This window comes from Psammomys obesus, unplaced genomic scaffold (assembly GCF_907164565.1).
Source record: "Psammomys obesus unplaced genomic scaffold, mPsaObe1.curated_primary_1811, whole genome shotgun sequence".
Taxonomy (NCBI): Eukaryota; Metazoa; Chordata; class Mammalia; order Rodentia; family Muridae; genus Psammomys; species Psammomys obesus.
Window position 1 is genome coordinate 19,528,659 of NW_026591598.1, and position 27,827 is coordinate 19,556,485.

At 51.7% G+C, this 27,827-nt stretch overlaps 1 protein-coding gene across 3 annotated transcripts in view; it reads right to left on the reverse strand.

Moving 5' to 3' along the window:
- Window positions 1–2,125: 2,125 nt before the first annotated feature.
- The window catches only part of Tmem51 (transmembrane protein 51), a 49,879-nt gene continuing 24,177 nt past the window's right edge, over window positions 2,126–27,827 (reverse strand). For all 3 annotated transcript variants that reach the window (XM_055611363.1, XM_055611362.1, XM_055611364.1), the window contains exons 2-4: window positions 10,461–10,536; window positions 7,628–8,156; window positions 2,126–3,211 (exon numbers count right to left, since the gene is read on the reverse strand). In XM_055611363.1, the coding sequence (XP_055467338.1) occupies window positions 2,794–3,211; window positions 7,628–7,968 (759 nt within the window). In that variant the 5' untranslated portion in view covers window positions 7,969–8,156; window positions 10,461–10,536 and the 3' untranslated portion in view covers window positions 2,126–2,793. The remainder of the gene's footprint in view (window positions 3,212–7,627; window positions 8,157–10,460; window positions 10,537–27,827) is intronic.

Sequence of the window (27,827 nt, forward strand, 5' to 3'; positions counted from 1 at the left end):
CACACACACACACACACACACACACACACACACACACACACACACACTCATATTCACATGTACACATGCCACACACACCACACCACATACACACCGTTTTTCTTTAAAGTCAGTAACACAAGGTGCTTTGAAGTTCACGTTACAGTGCTTCATGGTGGGGTGGTCGCAGCAGCCATCTGGCCGCACCGATCTGCAGTCAAAAACTCTAAAGCAACGATGGAGCGCACGTGCCGGCATTTGGCTCCATTCCCTACCCACACAGTCCAGGACCAAATTCCCAGAGCGAAGCCTCACCCAGCTCAGCTCCTGACTGGTTTCCTCACATCTCTGCAGCTGTGACCTGAAAACATGGAGGTCACCTGAGGACCACCAGGCTGTCGAGGCTCCTACCGTGGATCGTGGGTTGGGGAGAGTGTGAGATGGGGTTTTAAAGAGGAAGGGACAGGAGCTCCACAAGGAGAGCAACAGAGCCAAAAGATCTGGATGCAGGGGTCTTTTCTGAGATTGATACTCCAACCAACGACCATTCATGGAGATAACCTAGAACCCCTGCACAGATGTGGAATATGGAAGCTCAGCCTCCAGGTCGGTTTCCTAGTAAGGGGAACAGGGACTGTCTCTGACATGAACTCAGTGTCTGGCTCTTTGATTACCTCTCCCTGAGGGGGGAGCAGCCTTACCAGGCCACAGAGGAAGACAATGCAGCCAGTCCTGATGAGACCTGATAGGCTAGGGTGTGGTGGAAGGGGAGGAGAACCTCCCCTATCAGTGGACTGGGGAAGGGACATTGGAGGAGGGGGGGAGGGAGGGCAGGATTGTGATGGGATGAGGAAGGGGCTACAGCTGGGATACAAAATTGTAATAAGTAAAAAAAATAAGTTAAAAAATAATATGAAAAAAAAAAGAGCCTTGGATCTGATTGCTGTCTCTGCTCTTCCACTGTCCGGGGGCCATGTATGGCTCAAGGACACCTGGGTGACTTTGTGTGTGTTTCTCTGTTTCTCCTTCCTGGTCTCTGCCTTCTATTTGCCTAAAGAACAAAAATGTGACAGGGAGAGGGCTGGACTTGGGCTCGGAGGAACAGCCTCGTCTGGCATGTGCCTGGGGTTGTGGGGTGGGTTAGATTCTTAGCGGCCAAAGAAAAAAAGTGAGCAGAAAGAATGGAAGAGGATGAGGGCTTTTCTCTTGCTTTTACTTGTTTGGTCTTCCTCCACCCCTTCTTCTAAAAAGCAAAACCAAATAGTTTGTGTGGTGCTGAGGATCGAACTCATGGCTTCCTGCACGTGAGGGAAGCCCTCTCCCATCTGAGCCAGATCCCCTGCTTGGCTCCTCAGCTCCCTACCGAGACTTGTGCCTTTTGTCATCCCATCTTGCCTGGGGCTAAACCTGTAATTTGCCTTCGAGCTTCCTGGAGCTTGTTGTGAAACATTCAGGGGCAGAGCGCTTTCTCTTCCAGACTCCAGGGAGCACTGGGGCTCCCATCAGATCACTCCTAGTGGGACAGAGAGAGTCCTTGGGGAACTCAGAGAACAGAAAGAGTCCTTGGGGCTCAGGTCTCTCTCTCCCAGGCTTTCCTCCAGGGCCAAGATCTGTTTCCTTCCTTAACAGTCTGTGGTCCCTCGTGTGTTTCATGGTGCTATGTACTGCACAGCAGACACTGTCCCCTCCCAGAGGGGACGGATCTACCTCCAGTCACTTCTGACGGTAGGTGACAGGCTGAGCTTCTTCCTGGGCTTCTTGGGGACCAGGCGGGGTGCTGCTCTAAGTTTCCAGAGCCTTCTAAAGCTGCCTGTGGGCTGATGAGGGCGGGTCTCCTCCCAAGTGGTCAGGTAAATGTTCTTTTACCAAGTTACTTGGCAGAGAGAGTAAGAACTCAGATTCTGGAGCCGGACAGCCCGAGGTCAGAACTCTCAGTCATGGTGCATTGTGGGGTGCTGAGCTAACCCAGGCCCGTGAGCTAACCCGCAGGCTGACATGGGCACCAGGCTGGGCACAGGTGACATGGGATAGCACAGCTGGTGCTCAGAACACAGCTCCCTCACACTAAGTGAATGAAGTGTCCATGTTAACTGGCTGTTATTACTGATACATCCTGCTGAAATGACTCAATGGTCAGGCGTGCTACATAGAAAACACTTTTATTATAAAATGCCCAGTCACTCGGCTTTTGAGAAGACACAGAACAGCGACTTTTCCTCTCCTCCTTCCGTTACCCACAGGAGACCAGTGTTCGGAATCAGCCAGTCACCCACTGCTGAAGGTCATCAGGCCTTAGACCCTCAAAGAACCGACAGCTCCAGGGGCCCCTAGGGGCCCTCCCTGACAACTCACACCCACCCGTTTGGCATTTTATTCACAAGACAATCCCGTGCCCTTTTGGCCGAAGCTGAGCCATGTCCAGTGAGGAAAGCAAGCACAAAACCTGGTTTCTTTTCGAAACACAGCAACTATGGTGGAAGCGAAAGGAGACAACCTCCGGCTAAACGCAGTCACTAGGAATCCCATCCCAGCTCGGGAGAGGAGCGTGTGGCCCACGACCCCGAGGTGGGAAGGAGGATGGAGGGGATGCCAAGGCCACACACCTTGTGCTCCGGATTGTCACAAGCTCCCAACATCCTTCTGATGCCCCTGCTCTGTGAGGCTCCGTGAATGGTCCACAGTAACTCCCTCTTACCCAGAATCCCCATCACAGTGGCTAAGTGTGCCTTGACCCCTCATCTGGGGCTGAAGTGGTTTCGGCGCAGTCTGTTGGTGTGGAGGGTGAGATGGGGGGAGTGACGTCGGAAGGGTCTTTCAGTCAGGTGGCCGGGCCTCGGGAGCCTTCGCCTGGACCTCGTCATACTGCGGTGGAGGCGTCAAAGGCTCGATAGAGGGAGGAGGGATGTTCTTGTCTGGGAGGCTGATCCTGAAGTCTTTGAGGTGAAGCTTCTCAGACTTAATCCTTCGAACTTTGAGTGGCTTCAGGCGTTTGGCCAGCTTGGAGTTTTGCCTGTCGGGAGCGTGCCCTGGGCTGGCCGTCTCCGTCTCCGGCCTGGGGCTCGTGGGGGTCGTCTCATCGAGCCCCGTTAGCGACTCATAGGAGGGGAGAGAGATGCTCAGCCTCGGGTTCTGCTCCTCTTCCCTAGTTTCTGAGTAGCCCGTGTTCATCACTTCTTCGTAGCTGGGGACATAGTACCGGGAGGAGGCCTCCTCCCCCTCCTCCTCCTCCTGGCTGCAGGATGACAAACACAGAGCGTCAGCACGCACGTCACTGAAAGGCCACCAAAGGTGGGCTCGGGTTTGCACGTGAGTGCTAGGTCCACACGGACCAACTCTGCAAACCATGTGGGCTTTAGAATTAATCAGTAGGTATTTTAGCACAGAGGAACCAATTTCCCATTTCTAACTGCACTACAAGGAAGGACTTGTATTACACCCATTTTCCGGATGGAGGAAAAAATACATCAAGGCTGTGATGGTTAATGAGACTGTCAGCTCAGCAGGATCTAGAAGCACTTAGGAGAGGAGCTCTTGGCCCTGCCTGTGAGGGGTTTCCAGCCTGAGTTAACTGAGGTGAGAAGGCCGGTTCTCACTGTAGGTGGCACATGCCATGGGCTGGGGTCCTGGACTGAACCAAAAGGAGAAACTGAGCAGACCACTGGCGCCCACCTCTTCCTGCTTCCTGACCATGGATGGATACCTGTGATCAGCGTTCCCTCCACCACGTCTCTTCCCAGCCAGGATGACTGTGCCCTCAACTCTGGGCCTAGACAAACCCTTCTTTCCTTAAGTTCCTTTTCTTAGGTATTTGACAAATGTGATGAATGCAAAGGTCACAGATTTAGGTAATGGGAGGGAGGAGGCGAAGCCTTACTGAACTACTCCTACATGGTGTTGTTTGGGTGGGAACTCGGCCGTAAACATTTCACACTTCATAACACACAGGGCGGAATATTTATCCCAACACCCAGCTGAGTCCTTTGGCCAAAGGTGTGGCCCTCAAAACAGCTGTGGATGTTTAGCAAGATGGGTGTCCCTAAGTAGAGAAGGAACATAAAGCATTTACGCCTCTCACATTATTCAAGGAACTCACCTCTGCATGTGGCAGGGGTGGGGAGATTATGGGTAATTGACTCTCTTCTTTTGCATATTTCCGGAGTTTTCTAGACTAAGTGTGTGTGATGGTTAATTTGGCGTGATGACCATGTAATGGCAGAAGACCTTCCTGGAAGAGACTCACATTCGAATCCCAGAAGATGCCCTCCCCAAGGTCTCTGGGTCATCCGGTCCATGGCAGGCATCAATAGAACAAGGGAGGCTCTGAGGAGTTCTGCCCTTGCTCATTGTGGAGCTGGATCAGCTCACAGCCTCTTATGCCCTGCACCACAGATGGTCCCCAAGGGTTCCCCTGGATCTCACATTCTTGAGCTAAGGCTGAATGGCATCTCTGGGAAGCCTCCCTGCTTTCCAGCTTGCAGACAGGGGCTGAGGAGGCTTCCTGACCTCTATAAACCCATGATCTAATTCCTTAGAAGATGACCTTGGCCTTTGAGCCTCTTGCCTCTGCCTCCAGAGTACTGGGATCACAGGTATGCACCACCAGTTTATATGGTACTGGGGTCGAACCCAGGGCTTCCGGCACGTTAGGAAAATACTCCACCAATCGAGCCATGTCCTCCCAGACTCTCCTTTTCTCAATCACAGATCCAGTCAGGCTCCCTTTATGCTATTACACTTGGCTCAACAGGGGACAGGGCATAGGGTCTCATAGACTATATCACCTAGTGACACTGTAGCTGTCTCAGTTTGTACAAAGTCACCAGACCCCACGTTTCTCAGAACGTGTCCCTGTCATTCAGCAGCAAGTCGCTGGCACTGTTTCTCTGGACTAACACTAACATAGCAAATACTATCATATACATACATATATATATGATATATATATATATCATATATATAATTTTTTTTTCCTTTGGTGGATAGGACCTAGGGCTTCACCCAAGCTAGACAAGCCTCCCAGCACTGTAGTACATGCCTAGCCTGTGTGTATATTTTCATGGTCAGAAAATGATGCCAGGGTATGGTTTAGTCCTAGTACTGGTAAGGAAGAGCCAGATGGACCTTTATGAGTTTAAGGCCATCCTGGTCTACATAATACGTTCCAGATTAGACAGGGATACATAGTGTCTCAAAAAACCAAGACGGGGAAAAAAGTAAGAAAAATGAGACCAATATTTTTGACATAAAACAAAGTCTTTCCTGCTATATAGATAATCTAAGGGAAGAAAATACAAACTTTGCAAATCCTCCCACCAGCATTCCCTAAAATGAAACCCTAATCCATCCAACAACAGGCAACCATGGTGAATACCGTGGCCACCCGACAGCTTCTGTCCTTCTCTGGCCCACGCACAGGTCTGATGTGCTGGGGACCTTCCCCGAAGGCTATGTCACTACGCCTCATTCTCAGTGATGTGGGGGTTGTTCCACATTAAAGAACACGAGCCAGCTGTGGCCGGGAGAATTACAGGGGTGGGTATGTCCCGAGGTCACCTGACTGATGGACAACTAGGTTGTCTCTAAGTTCTCCTATATTAATTTTCCATATCTATCGATCTACCTACCTACCTACCTACCTATCATTGCACACCCAAGTGCTTGTGTCATGCTACAGGGATGGAGGTCAAAGGCAACTTCCATGTGGGTTCCAGGTTGTCAGGCTTAGCACTAGGCTCCTTTCAAACCACTTTGTTGGCCCCATAATGTCTGTAGCACACTGTCCTTGTATTTCTCTGATGACAGAGCTGCCTGCCATGGCTAACATAGGTAAGAGAGGGGGCTTGGAGGAGAACATGTCTTTGTGTTTGAAACACAGGATTAACGAGATGGAACACCTATGAAATCATAGAACACTTGTCTATTTTGTGACCAGTGTCTTCTCTTCGTCTTTTGTGTTTATTGACAGTAACTCTTTTACAAGGGTAGGAGGGGTTCCTCTTCATTGTCATCTTGAGATTTGGGATCACCTAGGACACACACTTCTGGGATGTCTTCGAGGGCTGTGAGTAGATGAAACCCTGCATCAATGTGTATTGTTGACACGAAGCAGGGCCATGGCAAGAGCATCAGTGTCCCAGCCTCATCCCAATGGCAAGGCCTTCTTCCTCGTCGAGGGTCTGCCAGTAGGAGCAGGAAGTCCTGACTGTGGATGGCTGCAGCCTAAGGCTACTCTCCCATAGAGACCCCCTAACTTGCTGAGTTCCCTGGCTGTTGCTGGTGCCTCTCCATTTCAGTGTACACTGCCCATCCAATCCCAGCTTTACTTGCGTCTGCCATTTCTCCATTCCCCGCGACACCATCAAGCTCAAAGCCATGCAGGCAGAGGCCAGGGTGTTTCCAGAGAGGTCTGACCGAGTAGGGAAGATCCACCCTGACTGATATGTGGGGAACACCATGCACAGGCTGGGTGTGTATGAAAGTGAGGAAAGAAGAAAGCGAACTGAACGCCAGCATTCACCACTCTCTGCTTCCTTGTTGCCCACATAATATAACCCTCATCCCAGCCTCCTGCAGGCACCCTTCCCCTCCACGATGGACCCTAGCATCAAGCTGAGAGCCAGAATGAACCCTTCCTCCCTTAAGCAGACTCTGTAATGAGGAGAATATCTAGTCCAGGCACTGTGCTGACAGCCTATACCTGTCCACTTGACACCATCTATGGCAGCGGTTCTCAACCTTCCCAGTGCTGCGACCATGTAAATCATTCCTCCATGTTGTGGTGACCACCCCAAAAAACGTAGAATTATTTTTGTTGCTACTTCATGACCATAATTTTGCTACTGTTACGAATTGTAATGTAAATGTTTTTGAAGAGAGAGATTTACCAAAGGGGTCGCAAGCCACAAGTTGAGAACCTCTGATTTGGAGTCAGCGGGGAGACGAACCTCTCAGAATGCCTGTGGCTGTGCCGTATTGATTATGTCAGTGGAGGTGGGAAGACGCACCCTGAATTAGGGTGGTGGCACTGCGTGGGCTGGGGCTGGGGCTGGATGAGAAAGAGACAGAGCCGAGTGCTGGGCTGCATACACTACCTCACTGCTCTCTGTTCTTGACAGTGGGGTTGACAGTTCCTGCCTTCTGGACTCCCCCAAAATGACAGACTGTGACCTGGGATTGTGAACTGAAGAAGTCCTTTGTCCCTTAAGTTGCTTTTGTCAGAGTTTTTTTTTTTTATCACAATAGAAATGAACCTTAAAAGAGGTGCCAACTTTTATTGTGTATCCCCTATCTACTGACTATTATTTAAATATGTGATATTTGGGACAAGTGAAATATCGCGCACTGGCCTTCTTAAATCAAAGTAGACACACACAGTACCTGGGACAGAGAGACGAATGAGAGACCTAGAGCCCTGGTGCCCGAGGCCTGACCAGTTTCTGTGGTACACAGTTATAAGCCACCTCAGCCACAGGATTTGGAAAGCCTGCATCTAGTGAGCACAAAGGTGTTTGTAAAACGGTTTGAGGCACCTTCCTGGAGGAGAGTGGAAACACAGACTTGTAGAACAAAGTATTCTCTCAGAGTAGAACAACGCCTGCATGCAAGTGTGTCCCTACCCTAGGCTGGAGGGAGCTCACTCGAGTCTCACCTGTCTTCCTCCTGGATGGAGGGCACAGCTCCTGCCTGCTGCTGAATTCGGGCCAGCTCCTCGCTCTGCCGCAGCTTCCTCTTGTCCCGGATGCTCAGGCAGATGGACAGCAGCAGCAGCATCACGCCAGCCCCGACCAGCACGTAGGCCACCGAGAAAGTCTTGCTCTTGAGGATGCCACCACCTCCCTCCGTCTTGTTGCCCTGCGTTGTTGGCTTGTCCGCAGGGTTGAAACCAGGGACCAGGTTCCACATGGCCATGATGACCCCGAGGACCAGCATCCCCAGGCCAATGGCCGTCAGTGCATAGTGTGAGCCGTTGGCCTTGGACTGGGCCATCATGGCAGCGGGAAAGGGCAAGACCCGGCTCGAAGAGAGAAGATAAACGAAAAAGCAGTAGCGGCAACAGACACTCCTTCCACACGGTGAAGAGACTCTCCTGTGCCACAGCGAAAACTCATCAGCAGACTCTCAAGCAATGGCTCTCTTCAAGCGCCAGGCATCTGGGGTGGACCGCACAGATGAGAGGTCTGAAAGAGGAGAGGGAAGGGGAGATTATCAGCTCTGATTTGGGGAGGTTGCCTGTGAGGGAGGACCAGGCAGGGATGAGCTACCAGGCTCCACCCTGGCCTTACCTCTAATACATTCCAGATGGTCCAGCCACCACCCCTACGCTAAAAGGGAAAACCAGATCTGTCCCTGCAGGAGGCCACCGAGGTCAAGGCTCAGAGCAGCTGAAACACGCTGTGAGGTTCACTGAAGTGTTGTCTGATCTCAGCCCTCACAGGAGAGCTTGGGGGGGGGGGGAAGAGGGGAAGAGGGCATTGCTGCTGCACCATGGTCAGTCATAGCATAGTCACCTGGGGGCCTGCAGCAGTCGGTGCTGAGTCTCGCGTCGTCAGCCTGCTGGGGTCAGTCGGTACACTACTCTCCCTGGCTCCCTATTGTCTTGGAGGAGAAAACACCTCTTCTAAGAATGATGTGCATGGCCCTCTTGGCCTCCTTAGCCACTTGGCCTTACTCCCTTGGTTGGCACGCCCCCTCCCAGCAACTCCGCAGTTTCCAGGTCACCCCCTTCCGGGTGTTCATGGATGCCCCACTAGTTACTAGAGTGGGCCTGCCTTCCAGTGGCCCCTTCATCGTGTCTCAGCCCTCCACACACCAGGATCTCAATGAGTGTGTTGAGTTCATGTCCAGTGAAATGGATGGAGACCATGGGGCTGCCCAGAAAGATGAGGCTGCCTCAGCTCCATCTCCCCCACTTCCTAAAGGAGGCAGAAGTCCAGAAGAACCCCGAAACCAAACCAATCAAATAAACAGACACATCTCTCTTCTGGTGGAGGTACTCAAGGACTCAGCTCTCGGGAGCTGCAATTCCAGAACCCTTGGTGACTGAGGGCACCTAGAGGCAAGGCCTCAAAGCTGTGGTTTAGGACAGAATTGGAGATCGTGGAGGAGGAGAGGGCACGGGCCCCCAATCTGCCCAGCCCTCAGTCAGGGGGTGGGCAGGAAACGGTGCCGAGTAGGATAGCCCAGCTGGTGCTTAGATGGACAGGCCCTGTTTCCAACTGTGCATTCTTTCCAAGCTTTCTGAAAGCACAGCTGACCGGGGAGTTTGAAACGTGATGCCGTAGAGATGTTTTCTTGTTAAACTTTCACCTTCATCTGAAACTCTCCGCTTTGTTGAGAATTACTCTAAAAATATCTGGGACAACATCCTCTCTCAGCTTGAAGTCCGAACCTTCTTTTTTCCACCCAGTAAATATATCTGGTGCATCTGGCTACCTGCGAGTGGCAGACACTGTGGTCGCCTGGGTGAAGGAAGGAGAGGACACTCCGGAAGCAGAGACAAGGAATGACAGGAAATGGAGGAAAGCACTCGAGCTTTCTGGGCTTCTGGAAGCTTCAAAGAAGGGAAGTTTCATCTGTGTAAAAGGGCCACATGCAGAATTCACAGTTGTGTGCACGGGCCTAGGTGTGTATGCATGTGTGTGCATGGCTGTGTGCATACAGGCACACATGCACGCGTGTGAATGCATGATCAAGGGTGTGTGTGAATACACATGGATGTGACGTGTGCAGGTGCCCTATGAGCACATGCTGTGTGCTGTGTGGACTCAGGCGTGGAGCACAGACAGCTGCAGTAGGAGCAGAGGAGCCAGCTTGTCATCTACACAGGGCATTTTTTCTCTTTGTTGGTCGGTTGGTTTTTTGAGACAAGGTTTCGGGTAGCCCACACTAGCCTTGCACTTATTATATGGCCTAGGATGACCCTGAATTTCTGCTCCTCCTGTCTCCACCCCCCAAGTGCTGGGATTACGGGCATGTAGCACCACACCTGGTTTATGCGATGCTGGGGCTGGAAGCCAGGGCTTCATGAGTGCTGGGAAGGCACTCAACTATCCGAGTTACACCCTAGCGGGGCTGTGGGCCTAGTGGCAGCGACCTTCGGAACCCATGATCTCCAGCCCCTGAGCCCCTGGGTCTGGGAAGTTCAGGTTCCCACTGGTCTGCTGTTTGTCTTATATCTGGCTTGTTGACCGCTCAGGGCCCTGTGGTATATTTAGCCCAGTTTGCTTTCCCTTGCTGAATATACACACAAGCTAATTTTATGCTCAGCCGATTTGGGCCACACAGCCTTCAGCATGTCCTTAACAAGTAGCAACCTGGGAAGGGGGCAGGCAGGGGGTTCGGCTCTGACAAGCTGCTCTCCAGTCCCCAGAGTCAGACCTACTCATCACTATTCATGTTCCAGGCAGCCTGGGGACATGGGAATGATGCTGTGTCTGTGGTTTTAACACACACTGTTAGCGGAGGGAAGGGGGTTCGCCTACCTGGGGCTGCAGGGGAGGCGGCTCCGGTCAGACTCGTGACCAGCTGACATACGAAAACCTTCTGTTACGGATCCCCCTGTGAAAAAAAGAGACAAAGCATTTCTAAGGAAGCCATGGGTGGTTTGAGTCTGTGAGGTATCCATGTTAAGACACCTGTTTTGGGGTTGGAACCTTGAGGCGGGCCTCCATAAAAATGGGGTACCAAAAGAAGTCAAGGGGGCTGGGGAGATGGCCCAGGACCTAGAGAGATGGCACGAGGACCTGAGTCCGAGTCACCTGTGCCTGTAACTCTAGGACAGTGGAAGGTGGAGACGGCAGGGTTACCGGGGCTTGGTGATGGCCAGCTTGGCTCCAAGTTCAGTGGGAGAGACGCTCTCAGGGAGTAACGCTGAGAGTGAAAGAGTAGCATATATGACACCCTCCTCTGGCCTTCACACCATACGCATAGGCATGCACAATTGCATGCCTGTGCACATACCACTCACACTGTTCGCACTAACCGCAACTCCAAAGAAGAAAATGGAAACACCTCTGGGTCACGGAACGAAGGATGGATGAGCAACCACAGCAAAACCACTAAAGGTCATGCCCAAGAGAAGGATGCCAGGCTACTCTGACGTGACAGCCTGAATCCCAACCTCTACTCTGTCCCGGTGAAATTCCTCCTCCCCACAGACAGACACCATCATCTCAGTCTGTGACAGTCTCATTTTGGCCCTCTGGTCCCTGCATCCATGTCTCAACATCCAGAAAGGAGGTTCTTATCAGCCTGGCTCCCACCACACAATATCAGGAATGCAACAGGCTCTTAATTGATATCTGTAGCCTGGGCAGATGAATACCCAAGCAGGTTTAAACGTTGAGCTCCTGCCTCCACCAACGAGGGGGAACTCCAGGCCGGGGAGGACGCAGACAGGAAAGCATTCCTAAGGTCTAATATGAAGGTGATGGACACTGGGGCCTGGGAAGGCGATCTTATCACACTCCCTGGAGAGCCCGAGGTTGCAGAAGCCCAGCTCTCTGGTCCTCCCCAGGAGGACCTTCCCTCGTTGGGGGGAAAAGTCTCTGCTCCAATACCAGAGTGCTCCCTCTGCCTGGCTGAGGCCAGAGTGGGTCATGGCTGCCAATTCTAAGCTGGACCCAATTCCTATGGACTACAACTTCAAGGCAAACAGAGACATGAAACCAGGCAGTAAAGACTGGGGCCTCGCTCTGTGGTAAGACCCGTGCCTCCCTATACCCAAATGGCTCTCATCCTTCCTAACACTGTGACCCTTTAATACAGTTCCTCAGGTTATGGTTAAGGTGACCCCCGACCATAAACTTGTTTTGTCTCTACTTCATGACTGTCATTTTGCTGCTGTTACGAATCCCAATGTGAATATGTGATAGGCAGGGTATCTGACATGTGGGAGTCGAGACCCACACATCAAGAATCCTTGCTGTATCCCATTTCCCCGCACTGTGAATTGAAACACAGCAAGCCCTGAGAGTTCTCAGCTTCAGCAGGGCAGACAGCCCAAGCTGGTCTCCTGAGCTTTGCTGGGCTGCGCTGCAGTTTTTGACCTAGGAGATGAGCTCTATCCTCATGAGGCAAGGCTCCGTGGTGCCGTTATCAGCTTCACTGGGAGGAGGGCTTGCCAGACCAAAGCGGCCTGCTGTGCCTCAGAGGCTCCTGGTCGCTGCCTGGCATTACCCACTGTGTGCCAAGCTGCACAATCGGGAAAGGGATCTCGCTCCGGGGACACAGGCTGTGCTACACTGAGCACTGAGGAGTTCTAGGGGGACCTGCCAAGTTTAGCCCACGGTTGCTTTGGTTGCTAAGACCCAGTGTCGCCTGGTGGGGGAGAGAGAAAACCTCTGAGCTGCCACTGTTCTTGGGGTCCTGCCTGTCAGGGACTTTGGGGCCCACCATCCCCAAGGACTAAGGCCAAAGGTATCAGGTGCCTGTTTCAACAGCACAGGAGATCTCTTTGATTAGGCACCTGGGATAACAGAGGAGAGGGAGGGAAGGAGGGCTGCTGGGCCAGAGAGCAGCTAGGCGGGCACCAGAAAACCTGGGGGAGCAGTGAGGAAGAGACTGGTGGTCTTAGAAACACCCATGGCATTACCACTGAGGGCAAGTCAGGCACCCATGGCTACTCACCCAATATTTCTGGCCACCTGAAGGTTCAATGAACCCTACCATCACAGAGTCTCTGTCCTGGGGCACACAGCTAGTAAGCAATTGGGTCAAGATTCACAATCAAATGTGACTCCAAAGCCACCCTCTATGTCCTGAGCCAATGGCTCTCCTAAGGCTGAGTCCCTGGGGCCACACCCTGAGCTAGACAGGTTCTGCAGTCTGTCCTCACACAAGCACAGAGAGGGACAGGTCAACGTTCCTTTGGCATTGAAGACTTCGGTTTAAATGATTCCTGGGCCCATTCTATGTGATGCAGTTTAGGGGACGAATAGACTTGTGACATTTGTTCACAGTCCACCGGGAAGACCAGTGGGTCCCTAATAGCGGGAAAGCTTATGTGTGCGTGACAGCAAGAGCCTTGCCTGGCATCCAAGCACCCAGGAAGCTGAGGCATGGGGATCACTGTAAGTTCCAGGCCAGTCTGGGCTTTAGTGTGAAACTCTGACCTTTCCCCACCCCCCTAAACTAACTGGGCTCCTATGAGAACTACGGGTCCTCTTCCAGTGACTCTCTTTAGAGCCCTAGGCATCTCTCGGGGTCCAATGGCTGCCACACTGGGGAACCAGCTTCTAACAAAGGACACACTTATAAGCTCCTCAAACCATAGCAACCATTTGATAGTTACTACTTTGATTTTACAACGGAAGACACTCAGGTTCAGAGAGGCAAAGCGGCTTTTCCAAAGTCACACAGCCAGGACAGGGCTGGGGGTGAAGTATGCTTGCGATTTTCACCCCAGGTGGCACCTCTAAAGGGAATGAAAGATGAGCAGAGAGAACATGGAAAAACAGCCCTGCAGCATCCTGAGCTATTTAAGTTTCCGGGATGGAGTCTGAGTTAAGGAAGTGGGACAGTCCCAGGAAGGAACAAGCTGCCTGAGTCCACAGAACAGAAAAGCAAGCATCTCCCAGAATGTGCCAGCCTCGCCGGGAAGAGAGGCAGCCCCTCTCCCAGGCTCCTGGCACGAGGCACTGATGAACTCTGTGAGCCGGTGTCACCAGGCCCCTCACAAATTCACTTAAGTGTCCGATAAGTTAAAGAGGTCAACTCTACCCTGCAGCCCCTGGGGTGCTGGCCACAGGAGGCAGGTTTGGAAACCAGTGTCACCCACGGGAGTCTGTCTCAAGCTTTTCTCTTAGCAAGTGGCTGATGTATGGCCCTACGGACAAGACTGGCACCAGGGACCCAGCCCTTAGGTCCCAGGAGCATTCTGGCTCCCTGGCACACCGGTGGCCTGTCTTCCTCTATAGGGACAGAGCCCAGGGATACAGAGCACTGTCCACTCCAAATGACTCCAATGCTTGGAACGGACTCTGGTTGAGTCTATCAGCCTCTCTGAGATGAGCCACAGCTGGCTTGCCGCCCTGGCAATGGGTGAATGTCACGGCCAGGCTGGCTGTGAGCTCCTGCCCCGGCTGCACACAGTGCCTCCTGCTCTCTGCAGCTGAGTCTGCTACCCAGTTGTGAGCCTAAAGGCTCGTGTATAAAGGAGGGGCATGCAGTACACAGAGGCAGAGAAGCTTGTCTGGGCCTCCCCACTGAATTGCTGCCTCCCTGTCCATGGGCCTCCTCTTGCCTGGGATCAAAGGCCCAGGCTTCTACTGATCGGGAGAAACAGAACAGGCAGAGCAGAGGCCTGCCTCCAAGGACTCTGCCATCTTCTGGGTATCTGGAGATGAGGCAAGAGTGACACTTTCTGAGGCACTGGCCGAGTCTGAGAAGGTGAAGGGTGGGGACAGGGAAGGAGGCCACATGTGCTGTTCAACTGTCAGTCCCGCTGACCTGAGGCGACACCTGTTGTGAGCATCTGTCCTGGGTACACAGCAGTTTCAGAAAGCAATTGCATCTCCTCATGCAGCTTCCCTCAGGTCCTGTAAATCACTCACAGGAGCAGAGGAGGGTGGGAGGCAGGAGGGTGGGCGGTCTCATAAAATCTAGACTATCCATCCACCTCAGAGAGGCCCAGGAGAGGGCAGGCCTAATGGAGGCCATGTTGTAACGGGGAGAGGGGATCTGGGTGTGTCTCAGCTGGTGGCTGCACCATTCACTACTATGTTTGTCAGAGTTTGGGAGGTCACACATGGCAGCCCAGACAGTGACCCTCCATAGGTCCCCACCACCACCTTTTTTTTTTTTAAACAAAACACAAAGTCTTTCTCATGCAGCCCAAACTGGCCTCCAACTTGCTATATAGCCAAGGATGACTTTAAACTCTTGAACTTCCTGTGTCCACCTACGGGGTGCTAGGGTTTTAGGCGTGTACCACCCTGCCCAGTTATTGTGGTGCTGTGGACTCGAACCTAGAGCTTCATGCATGCTAGGCAAGCACTCTACTAACTGAGCCACATCCCCCAACCCCTGGGATCCCAGACTGGGGCCTTATGAAGTCAAAGCACTTTTTAGCTGTGATTGAGCCAAGGATCTGAGATGGGCAGATTTCTCTGGAGAGGCTGGGTGAGTTCAACCAATTTGCACAACTCTCTATATGACAGAGGTGAAGAGGTCGAAGGAGGAAGCGGCAGCTAAGAGGGTGTTGTCTCGTGGGGCAGGCACACCGAGCGGTGCAGGAAGCTTCTAGAAGAAAGAAAGAGCAAAGAACCTGGTTCCACTCAGGCTGAGAAAAGATTGCCTGCTCTACTGGTTGACATTAACAGTTGACACTGACTTAGACTTCTGAACTCTGGGAACCAAAAGAAGAGATGTGCTGGCACCTCTGGGGAGTTTCTTCTGGCAGCCACAGGTTGTGGGTATGGGCAGTGTCCCTCTACCTGCCACCACAAGACCTTCCGTTCCACAGCAGTCGGTGTCACTGGGTGCCACACAGTGCCTTCCTACACGACCTCTTGGTGACCTCTTGCAGGCAGCGCATCAGGTCCCAGCAAGTGGCCCTCCCTCTGGGTTTGCACTTTAACCTGGCTCTGCTGTGATCCTGGTGAGCATATGTTTTGAATCTCTCGTGGGGCCAAAGCTTGAGGGAGAAAAGCACTCTGATACCTCAGCCGTAGCCACCCTGATTTCCCAGGCTCCAAATGCACATTCAGAGTCCCAGGCACAAGTCTGGGGCTGGGACTGTGGCTCAGTTGGAAGAGCGCTTGCCTAGCAGGCGTGAAGCCCTGGGTTTGAACCCCGGTTCCCAATAGACCAGGCATAGTAGTGACTCATGTTTATAATTAGATATTGGAGCGGGGGAAGCAGGACCAGGAGTTCAAGGTTATTTCTCAGCTAAGTAGTAAGTTCAAAACCAGCCTGTGACACTTGAAACTGAACAAAACAAAGAGCCCAGCACACTAGGCCGTAGGACCCTAACTAAGGCACATGGGAGAAGGAGTCCTAGGCTGGCTGAGGTTCATGAGAGCCAGCCTCCTGCAGTCCTTGGCTATTTCTATACACTAGGACACACTTGGGGGACATTTGTCCTTCAACATCTGGGCATTGTTTTTTGTTGCTGTTTAAGTTCCATGGTGGAGACAGTTTGAAAACCTTCTAAAACCATTCTTGTGCAGGGAGAAGCCAGTGAACCCCCCCCCCCCCCCCCCCCGTGGAGCCCCATCCTGCCTTTTCCCCTGCAGCAGGGAACCTCAGTTATGCCCCGCCCCCTCCCAGAGCTCAGGCCCTTCCTGCCCTGGTGCTCAGGTTGCAGGTTGGTGAGCCCGGTTCCCTCTAACTGATTTGAAAATCTGACAGGGCTCACTCAGGAGTCGGACAGGCTTATGCAGCGTCAGGCGCCCAGTGGGCGCCTCCCAGGTATTCCTTGTTGTCTATGACCCATCCATTATCACTCGAATAGTACTATTTTGTTTTATTTATGCCCTCTGTCATATTTTATGTTATGAATTTCCTTTTTATTTTATTTTATTTTTTTCTATGAATTTCCTTTTATCGACAACTCATTATATCATCATGATATAATCATGCTTCAAGTTGCAAGCCATAATTGTGTTCACATTTTCCCAACCTCCATGATGAACTTTCAAGAACAATTTCAAGGAAAAGCTTGAAGTTCAGAGACGCTCAGGCACCTGCTCAAGGCTACACAGAGAATGGCACAGCAGATTTGAAGCCCAGACCCCATCTGTTTGAAGGCCTCAACACAGCTCCTTCCCAGAAACCCCTGCCAGGTCAGGAGGTAAAATTCCTTTCTCCTTGAACCGTTTCCCGGTGTGAGTCACTCTGTCCCCACAGCTCTGGTGCTTTCTGGCTGTGGTTTAAGTAATTGGTGCTGGGTTGTTTAATTATAAACCTGGTAGCAGGCTGAGGTGAGGGGCCTGAATGAGCTGGGAGGGTCATGGCTGGGACTATTCTGCTTGGTCACCACGGCCAGGCACACACACGGGGACTTCCCCAAAGCAAGGGCGCTGGCTGGGTTGCTTTCTCTCAGGCCCCTTTCCTTGGTCGTCCCTCATTTTCTGTCTGCATCTTCTGCTCCTGTTTGTTTTGTTTGTGACAGGGTCTCAAGGAGCCCAGGCTAGCCTCAAACTCACTATACAGCTGGAGATGACCTTGAACTCCCCCATCCTCCTGCCCCCACTTTCCAAGTACTGGGATGACGGACATGTGCCACCATACCTGGCTTGGCCTCTTTGTATAAGGACTTCCTTCAACCAGCCGCGTTGAAGGAAGAGGGATACCCATATGATTCCATGCCTACTTATGCCACTTCAGAGGCTCCGCCCCCAAACATAGTTCCCTTTGGGGTCCTGGAGGATTTCAACATCCATGTACTCAGTTGGTACCCCAGCAGGGGCTCGCTTCCCTTGACTCAACACCTCTCTCCTACTGAATGACAACCTCCGAGTTCTCCAATGCCTTTGCCACCTCACCTCCTGCCCCCATGCTGTAGAGAATGAAATCCCAGCTCTGTCTCCGGCTGTGACTGACTGTTTTACGCAGGAAAGACCAAGGCACAGACCTGCAGGGGATGCAGGACCAGTAGCCTGTCCTAGCCTGTTGAAGGCGCATGCTCCAGACTGGTCGCTTGGTTTTATGTTCTCCACAGCTGCGCTGCACAGCTCATGGCACACCGGGGCTACCCTCCCTCCTCAGCCAGCAGAGCCCAGCAGGACCCAGCAGGCCTGGTTCACCTGAAAGCAGAGGAGCTGACTGGTGTTGTCCCTACCTGAGCTGGAGGGGGCTGGAGAAGAGATGGTGACATGGCTCGCTGGCTGAGATTCCCATGTGGCCACTGAGGCCCCTCCTGACGTCTACTCTTCCCTTCCTCCATGCTAAGAAGACTGACACCCAGCTCCCCCGAGCACAGACAGAGTTACTTGGCCTCCTAAGAAGCTGCTCCATAAGACTGAGTTCTGGTCAAGGAGGTCCAAGCGGCGGTGGGCTGGAGGCACCCACTTGTGGAGCGTTCTTCAATGAAAAGGATATGCTTCCTCTTACCTCCGGGTTGTAATGTGGGTGTGATGGCTGGAGCTCAGGCAGCCATACTGGGTGGTAAAGGATGGCAGAGGTAGTGAATGACAGACAAACAGATACAAAGAGCCCGGGCCCCTGATGACCACAGAGCTGTCATTTCAACCCGAGACACCCGGCCTGTGGGCTCCATGTACATGAAAAGGAAAGGATTTTTTTTTTTCCAGTAGCTCAATCTACCTCCACCTGATAAATGATAATGAGGTATTATTATAAATGATAATATCATTACTTATAGTCATATACTACCACATAATATTAACCTAATTAATAATCAACAAAATAATTAATCTGTATAATTAATAATTAATATATTGATAATGATATAAACAATAAAGTATTATCATTTGTGAGGGTACGTCTGTGTCAAAGGCAATGTTAAAAGATTTACCCTCATGAGTTTATTTGGTCATTGTAAGAACCATGTGGAATTGTCCCTTTTGCAGGGTCTTTCTCCAAGCAGACGCTAAAGGTGGTTTTTCACTTTTTTTTTTTTTTTGCTATTTCATGTTGTATGGCTGAAGACATATATGTGTACCACATGCCTGCCTGGGGCCTGAGGAGGCCAGAAGAGGGCATTGGGTCTTTTAGAACTGGAGTTCCAGGCGGCTGCAACCCATGACACAGTGTTGGGAATGAAACCTAGGTCTTCTGCAAGAGTAGCAAGTGCTCTTAACCACTGAGCCTGCGTTCTTGGTTTTGAGTGTCGGCAGGTCCCACAGCTTGCTTCTGGCCAGTTAAGCTATGTCCGAGGGGCTGAGATAAAGGAGCTGGCGTGGGTGGTGTCATGACCAAGGAGCCAGTCTGCTGCTCAGGGTTTTAGCTTTGATGAAGCAGGTGGCCATTTGGGGAGGAAATTCACTTAGCAAGGGATGAGGAGAAGAAAGCCCCAAAGACCACGGTCCTCTTCCCACACGTTTGTCTGGGGGTAGGGATGGGGTCCATTCTATCGCCCCAGTGAGTTTAGAAATGAATCTCTTTCCAAGTTGCACTGTCAGATCAGCATATGACTTGGTCTCCAGGACTCTGACCACAGCAGAGGATGGACCAGGCTGTGCCTGGACTTAACCCCTCAGACTGTGATAAAATGTTAAATCTTAGCTAATCAGCCTGAGGCCCATGGTCGCCTGAAGAAGTGCTGAGGAAGGAGGACCTCCCCTAGCAGTAGACTTAGAGAGGAGCAGGGAGAAGATGAGGGAGGGTGGGTGGGAATTGGGAGGGAATGAGGGATGGGACTACAGCTGGGATACAAAGTGAATAAACTGTAATTAATATAAAAAATAAAAATTTGGAAAAAAAAAAAGAAGTGCTGGACTGGACAGTGACTGAATGGGCTACGGAAGGGCTAGGTGAGACCAGCAAAGAGGGTGAGGCGGGCCAAAGGGCTTGATCATGTGGGAACAGAGCCTGGAGGTGTCTGGGGACAAAAGCCAGAGGAAAAGGTACAGGTACATGGTTTTATAGCCCCACAGGTGGTGGCCATAGGAGAATGAACATCCGGTAAAGGAAAGGCAGTTACTGCCACGGACTCTGGATCAAAGCCAGCATTTTCGCCTCGCCGCGAGGTGTTCTCTGTGCCTCAGCGTTCTCATCTTTAAAGTGGTAACAATGCTTCCCAAGGCTGGAGAGGTGGCTTAACAGTTAACACAAGTACTCCGCCGGACCCCGGATGGGCCTCCAGCACCCACATCGGGCAGCTCACAGACACCTGTCGCCCACCTCCAGGAGTTCTGATGCTGCCTTCTGACCTCCGAGAGCACTGCACACGTTTGGACACACACACACACACACACACACACACACACACACACACACACACAAAGCCTTCCAGAGGCAAGGGTGCAGGCAACCCTCGCGGGCCTCCCTTCCAGGAGGAGATACAATGAACCATAAATGAAGAACACTGCAGAGGCTGGGAGAGGACTGTCCGAGCAGGGCAACGAGGCCTGGGATCGGAGCTATTGGGTGAGGCTGCCGCAGGCAAGTTCAAGGACAGCCCTTGGCTACACAGTGAGTTCAAAGCCAGCTTAGGCAGCTTAGTGAGTCCTGTCTCAGAATAAAACGCAAAAAGAGGGCTGAGGATATAGCTCAGTGGTAGAGTGCTTGCCTAGTACGCACAAGGCTCCACAAGGCTCCAAGTTCAATGCCCAGAACTGCACAGACAGAGTTGGGGGTAGGGTCGTACTGCACCTGAGCAGCGGGCTTTTCCGGGTTACCGTTCCCCGAATGAGGCTTAGCCACTCCTTACACAGTCTTCACTCGTCACAAGCCTCCCCGAGGTGATGTAATGTACACAGGAGGACGTGTCAGGCTCAGTGCAAACAAGACAGGAGGGATGTGAGCATCACTGTTTTGGGATGTGGTAGCAGTCCCCCTGTGGATACCATGGACGGTGATACAGAAAGTGCGTCCTCTGACCTCCCCTCCAAGTCTCACCATGACTACCACAGTGGCCTTGGCCAATGACGATGGTGTAAAATCTTCCCATCCCAGCTGGCTTAAGCCAACCAAGGTCCCTGTGCACAGAGTGAGAAGGAACGTGCATGGGACACTCTGAGAACCGTGCCCCGCTATTCTGTCCCTGCTCCATTCTCAAGTGGGCAGAGCCCTGTTCATCTTGACTGAGCGACCTTGTTACAAGGTTCTGAGGTTCCCTTCCGAACTAAGGGGCAGCACCTGTCAGGAGGAGAAGGTCATCCTCAGTGTCCAGGGTCCCTCCTGCAAGCCCTGGGGACAGGGATGAGGCTCCACATATTGGCAGCCTCTAACTGGGGGCCAGGAGAGGCAGCCCACTGTGGCGACGCCCAGCAGGGTCTTCAGGGCTGAGGTGGGATGTTCTGCATCGGGACAGTCTTGGTTGTCCCCACAGTGAAAACAGGGCACTGATAGGATTCTCCCAACTCCTTGCCACCGAGAAGGTCTGATGTGTCCTGTGGCTGCCAGGACAGACATCCATTAACACAGCAGCTTAAAGCAACACTGATCTGTTCTCCCAGCGTTCCAGAAGCCAAAGTCAAGGCAGGGCTGCCATCCTACAGAAACCCACTGGCTAGCCTTTCACAGCTCCCTGATGTTACCAGCATCATCTGGCTTGGGCTCTTTCCTCCACCTCCCATGCATACTCCTGGCTCTCCCTGCTCGGCCCCTCTTTTATGAAGACTCTGGGACTGATGAAGCAAACTATATAAGTCAAAGGGTACCTCCTCTCTTCAAGATCTATGGCAAAGGCCTCAAAACCACACGGGCATGTCTAGCCGTGGCCTGCAAGCTGCATATGGTTTGCTTCGGGCTACAAATAACGGGTCATACACTTTCCTGGGAGGAGGCTTTTGTTCCCCGAGGGAGCGTCTTTGCTCCAGAATAGCTGGCATGCACTGATGCTGTCACTAGCGCTGTGCCACCACCCTCATCCTCAGGATTAAATGAAGACACTGTGGCCATCACCACCACACCACTGGGGTGGACTCTGAGACCCCAAGAGCCACTTCCTCTGCCCAAAGAAGCTTGTTAATAAGTAGCAGAGCTTGGCTTCAAACTAGAGGGTCAAAGTCCAGAGTCCACTCTCTACCGGCTGCTCCACCCCACACGTGCCCCACGTCCAAGCCCTGCAAGTTTGTCTCCAACCCTGCCACCCCTAAACCTTCTATCCACAGCTCCCATGAACAACAACAAACTGCACTGTCCAGTGTCAGAAGCAGAAGTTTGCTGATGCCAGACACAGAAAGGGATAAGGGCTTGATACAGAACATGCAATAATGAAAATGAACGCCAGGGTCATAGATCATGTGCCTTGAGCCAAGGGTCTAAACTGAAGGCTGACTGGGGCCTCTTAGCTTCCAGGCTCATGATCCCTCGACTTGGGACTCATGCTCGCTCACGGGGCTGCCTGAAGCCTGTCTTGTGTCCCGTGACTCTGCCCTCACTGAGCTACCTCAGCACAAGGGCCAGGAGTTGAGATTAACCACAGGCTCAGAGCTCTTTCCTGCTCTGAGCATTTTGTGTAGCCTTTGGTTCTCTGTTCCCATTCTTTTGGGTTGAGAACACCACCTTCACCTCACCCCTTCAGGGTGTTTAGATCCAAGGAAACAGAACTCCAAACGTTCTGACAAAAAATGGAAATCCTGAAATGTAGAGTGTGGGAGTCGGTAATGGACAGGGCACCTCGCAGAACTCTGGGGAAAAACCCCGTTCTGGATGAATGAACATAGTCACAGTGATAAAACAAAACAAAAACAAAAACCCAGCTGCTGTTTCCTGACTGCCCTTGTACATTGGGCAGGGGTGGCGCTGCCCTGGATGTCATGGAGCCACCATCTGTGCATTGGCTCCCTGCGTCACACACACCCAACAGACACCAGCAACACACACGCAGACTCAGGAACCCAGGTGCGGGGGACCCAGCCATGACATCTGAGAGGGGCAACCCAGAACCCAGCACCACACAGGTATAACTGTCTTTATGAAACTTCAAAGAGGAATCATGGACAGGCAAACAGGGATGACATCTGTTGATTAGAAAAATAAGCCGTTGTGGGGACACTTCAAATATGGCTCTTATCTCTGCAGAACATGGACCTGTCCAAGCTTGCATTACAAATGAGGCCCAGGGAGGGTGCCTGAAGTCTGGGGGACCACCATACCAGGATGGGGGAGCAGGCTGCCCAGGGCTGGCCCCTGAGCACTCAGATGATTTTGTGAGCATCCAATATGCCTGTCTACTTCTGGTTCTAAGACTGGGTGTCACCAGCCTGGCCAATTAGTTCCTCTGGTTCCCCGGAGGGTGTGGTTACTGCCAGGTCAGAACCCAGAAGAACCACTCAATTGTTCTGGAGGCCCTCTGGGTCCATGGACAGACAGAGTGAGGTCTGGAAAGGCTGGGAACCAGCATGTCATCCCGAGGGGACAGACTGCCACTCCTACAGGAATGCCCAGTGGACACAATGACAGTTGATGTGGGGTATGGCGAGCCAGAGAGGACCTGGATCCAGGAATCCCTCGAGACTTGTGGCTGCCTCCACTATGTGACCCAAATAAGGAAAGCAAAGCAAAGCCAAACAACACAGTCAGTCCAGCTGCTTGGAGCTTGGACTCTCCCAGCAGCTGTCCCCACTGTCCCCACAATGTCCTTTGTGCTTGTACGAGTGACTGCTAATTAAGGTCACTGTGGTGGAGACCAAGGAGAGACAGTACTCAGGGCGGAAGCAGGCATACACTCTGGCCCCGGTCCTATCACACCATACCCATTGCAGTAAATCACCCAGATGTGGGTCCTGGAGGTTGTCAGTTGGAGACAGAGAGAGGAAGGAGGCCTGTCCACCAAACAGCATTGACAAGGCTATCAATACACCTACTGGCACAGATGCGCATAGGAGAAAGGAAAGATGTAGTGAGAATTTTGGCTTTCTAAAAAACCCAGTTTTATTTTGTGAATACGGTTTTGCTTTAATCCCAGGTGTGGGATATGGGGTTGCTTGTTGTCCACAGCAGCTACCTACAATGTGTCTCGTGCTCTGGCAGGGGCGTGATTTGTGCCTGCTGCGGATAGTTTAATTCTGGGAACGCTATGGAGGGTATAAAGCCAGAACCTGGAGAGAGGCTGGGAGCATGCTGAAGAAGAAGGTGGTGGCTGCTTCCCCCTGCTGCTCCTGGTTGCTGTTGATGCAGTTTGACTAGAAGAAGTTGGAGATAATCCCAATGGGACTTGCCCCAACGAACCCAATGGCCCTGATCAGCAGGAAGTAGTCTAAAGAGACCTATGGCCCCCTATAACCTCCCCTCTCTCCTACCAAGTGTTGGGGGGTTGGAAGGGTGGGAGAGGTATAAGAACCCAAATAAAGTAGAAAAAAATATGCCAGCAAGTGGTATCCAGACATGGGGCAAGGCAAAATGGGAAGCTTTTGTCCTTATTGTTGTTTTGGTTCATTTTTTGAGACAGGGTTTCTCTGTGTATCCTTGGCTGTCCTGGACTTGCTGTGTAGACCAGGCTGGCCTCAAACTCACAGAGATCCACCTGCCTCTGCCTCCCCAAGTGCTGGGACTACAGGCCAGAGGCACCTCACCTTGCCTGGCGAAACTTGGTTTCTAATGGACTGGACAGGGTACAAAGGAATGGTACTCTGTTTCAGGATGTCAGAAAAAGGTTTACTGTGGCTGCTATTGCTGGATTCTCTGCCGCTTTGCGCCCAGAGAAAGGGCATGAACTCAGGCTGTGGATGTAGCTCAGTTGGTAGCACGTTTAGCATGTTTAGTTGGTAGCATGTTTAGGTTCAATCTCTAGAACCACATGAACTTGGTGTGCTAGTGGCTGCCTGTAATCTAAGCAGGAAGTAGAAGTAGGAGGATCAGGAATTCAAGGTCATCCTTAGCAACAAAGGGGAGCTGGTGGGTAGCAAATGCAGCTGCTGAGGACATTCTGAGCCTGGGGAAGGCAGCCTGCCTTTCCAGAGAAGCGTGCACCTTGGGATTGTGAGGAACTGCTCTATCCTTGCAGCACATTTATGGGGCTCCCACTAACCCGTCACTTAATCCTGGGGCTGGAGAGATGACTCAGCGATTAACCACACTCACCGCTCCTTCAGAGGACTCGGGTTCAGCTCCCAGCACCCACACTGGGCAGCTCACAACCACGTGTAACTCCAGCTCCAGGGGACCCAATGCCCTCTGCTGGTCTCCGCAGGTACCCACACGTAGGTGGCACGTGCGCACACACACAGAGGTGGGGTGCTACCTAGGGCAGGCAGGGTGTGCTGCTGCTGTGACCAGCCTTCTGCCCACACGGCACTGCACAGCTGATTCAAACCGTGTCACTCACCTGAGGGCACGCAACAAAATGAGCTCATGCCAAGAGCGTCTACAAATAGAGATTTTCTTTTCTTTTTATTTTGCGTGTGTGCATGTGCGCATGTACTCAAGCATGCTCGGGTGCTCACCTGTCCACGCATGGAGTGTCATGGTACACGTTGGGGAAGTCAGAGGACAACTTTAAGGAGTTGGTTCTCTCTCTCTTTTTTTTTTCCATTAATTTATCTATTTGCTCATTTTACATCCCAATGGAAACCCCACAACCCTCTTCTCCTCCCAGTCCCATCCCACTTCCTCCATCCCACCCACTACCCCCACCTCCACCCACCCCAGTACCAACCCACCCTGACACATCAAGTCGCATCAGGACTACGTGCCTCCTCTTTCCCAGAGGCAAGGCAAGGCAGCCCTGCTAGGGAAATGGGATCCAGAGGGAGGCAACAGAACTCAAGAAATTAAATACTAAGAAAACAAACAATTCAATTAAAAAGTGGGGTACAGAGCTAAATGGAATTCTCAAGAGAGGAATCTCTAATGGACGAGAAGCACTTAAAGAAGTGTTCAGTGTCCTGAGTCATCAGGGAAATGCAAATCCAAACGACCCCAAGATTCCACCTTACACCTGCCAGACTAGCTAAGAAGAAAAACTCAAGCGACAGCACATGCTGGCAAGGATGTGGAGTGAGGGGAACACTCCTCCATTGCTGGTGGGAGTGCAAACTTGTACAACCACTTTAGAAATCAATCTGGCGCTTTCTCAGAAATTTTCTATAGTTCTACCTCAAGATCCAGCTATCCCACTCCTGGACATACACCCAAAATATGCTTCACTGAACCGCAAGGGCATTTGCTCAGCTATGTTCATAGCATCTTTATTTATAATAGCCAGAAAGTCGAAACAACCCAGATGCCCCTCAACCGAAGAACAGATGAAGAAACTGTGGTGCATTTATAGAATGGAATACCAGTCCACTGTTAAGAACAAGAGCATCATGAAAATTGCAGGCAAATGGACAGAACTAGAAATAACCTAAGTAAAGTAACCCAGACCCGAAAGACACACATGGTATGTGCTCACTCAGAAGAGGATATTAGTACAGAATAACCATGCTACAGCCCGCAGAAGCTAACAAGGAAGACTCAAGGAAAGAAGCTTGAATCCCAATGAGGACAAATAAAATAGACATCAGAGGTGGAGAGAGAGAGGGAACTAGGAGAGAAAGGGAGTGGAGAGGGAGATGGGGTGGTGGGTCAGGAAAGAGGGGTTGAGGGTGAGAAGGCTGGGACAAAGAAGGGAAATTGGGGTTAGAGCATCTCTGGGACAAGCTGGGGACCTGGAGATTGGGGAGGCTCCTGGGAAGACATGGGAGTGACCCGGCTGAGACTCTAACATGAGGGCTGCTGATGTTTGTACAGTGGGTAGTTCCTTGTCTTTGGGGGGACCATCACACCTTCACCCTCCTCCAGCCACACAGCTGCTTAGCAAGCCACCCAGAGCTTGATCTATTCATTGCAAAAATGTGATGCCCAGAGGGCATTGACAGCTCACTGTCACAACAGCTCCAGAGGTGGATGCCAAAACTGTGCCCATTTTACAGAGGAGGAAACAGGTTCAGAGAGATCACCCAAGCCAAGACTCAGCAGGGAACTGACTCCAGGAGGGTCCCTTTGTAATGTTGTTCCAACCTGCCTCCAGCTAGGTGGTCACATGTTTTTAATTAATGAAACCAAATTTTTGGGGGGTTCATGTATGCAGCACAGTGATGGGCCATCTTGTTCTTTTGTTTTCGACCCAGAGGAACTAAAACAGTCTGAGGAACTCTAAAAGGGGTTCAGGGGAGACTGGAAGGGAAGAGGAAGGATGGGAGGGAGGAAGGAGGAAAGAAGGGAGAGAGGAAGGAAGGAAGAAAGAAGCAAGCAAGAAAGAAGGGGGAGAAAGAGAGAGGAAGGAGCAAAAAAGCGTATAAGATAATGGAAAGGCTTTTTGTTTTTGTGGGAGCTTATCTTCCTTGTCAACTTGACAAGTGTTCAAGAACACTTCTGGTCCCAAGCATTTTGGTCAATATAATACTTATAATAAGAACACCCTTGCCTTTACTAAATGCTTCCTAGGGTAAAGGTTCTAGGTGTGTGTGTGTTGTGTATACAGCTACTTATGGAGACAGTGGTGGGGTGAGGGGCTGAAAGTTCCCAAGAGCCTCCTTGAGGCCGCTCTCTTGAGTTGAAGCTTTCGCATTCAACAGCCAGCACTTCATTTGTAACCCTGGCTTCCCTGCTCACAGACTCCGCCATTACTATCATCATCATTTGAAGGCAGACAGGCCCCAGAGAGGGCCTTTCCAGTCCTGCCTGATACCTTGTGCCTGGAGGATATCCCCAGCCGTGTGACAGTCCCACTCTCTGCCCGCCTGGCACTGGCACGCAGGCCCTGTGATGCAGGGCGCACGGCCAGAACCGGCCAGTAACTGAGATGCTTTGTCTGAGGCTTAGAGCAGGGCTCTCTGAAGACCAGGACATGGCCCTGGGGTGGGCTCTGACCTATCTAACTGATGCTTAAAAACAGACTCAGCCAGTGTCTGACGTCTTCAGACCCTCAGATATGCAGACTTACCCGGAAGCCTGGTGATGCCCACTCAGGCTGGGCATCGGGCTGTCCGGGGTGTGTGCCGGAGAGCCCGCCCTAGACCTGCTGACAGGGCTGGAGCAAGGACTCTGCTTATTCCATTTGCTTAAGATACAATTTGTACAATGTAAAAGGCATGCTGCAGTGTGCAGGTGGGTTTAAGCTTGGTTGGGGTCTTTTTTGTTGATGTTTGGTTATTTGTTTTTGCAGTGCTAGGGATGAAGCCAGGGTTTTGAACATGCTAAGCAAACGCAAACGCTCTACCACTGAGCCACATTCCCAGTCCCTAAACACACACACACACACACACACACACACACACACACACACACACACA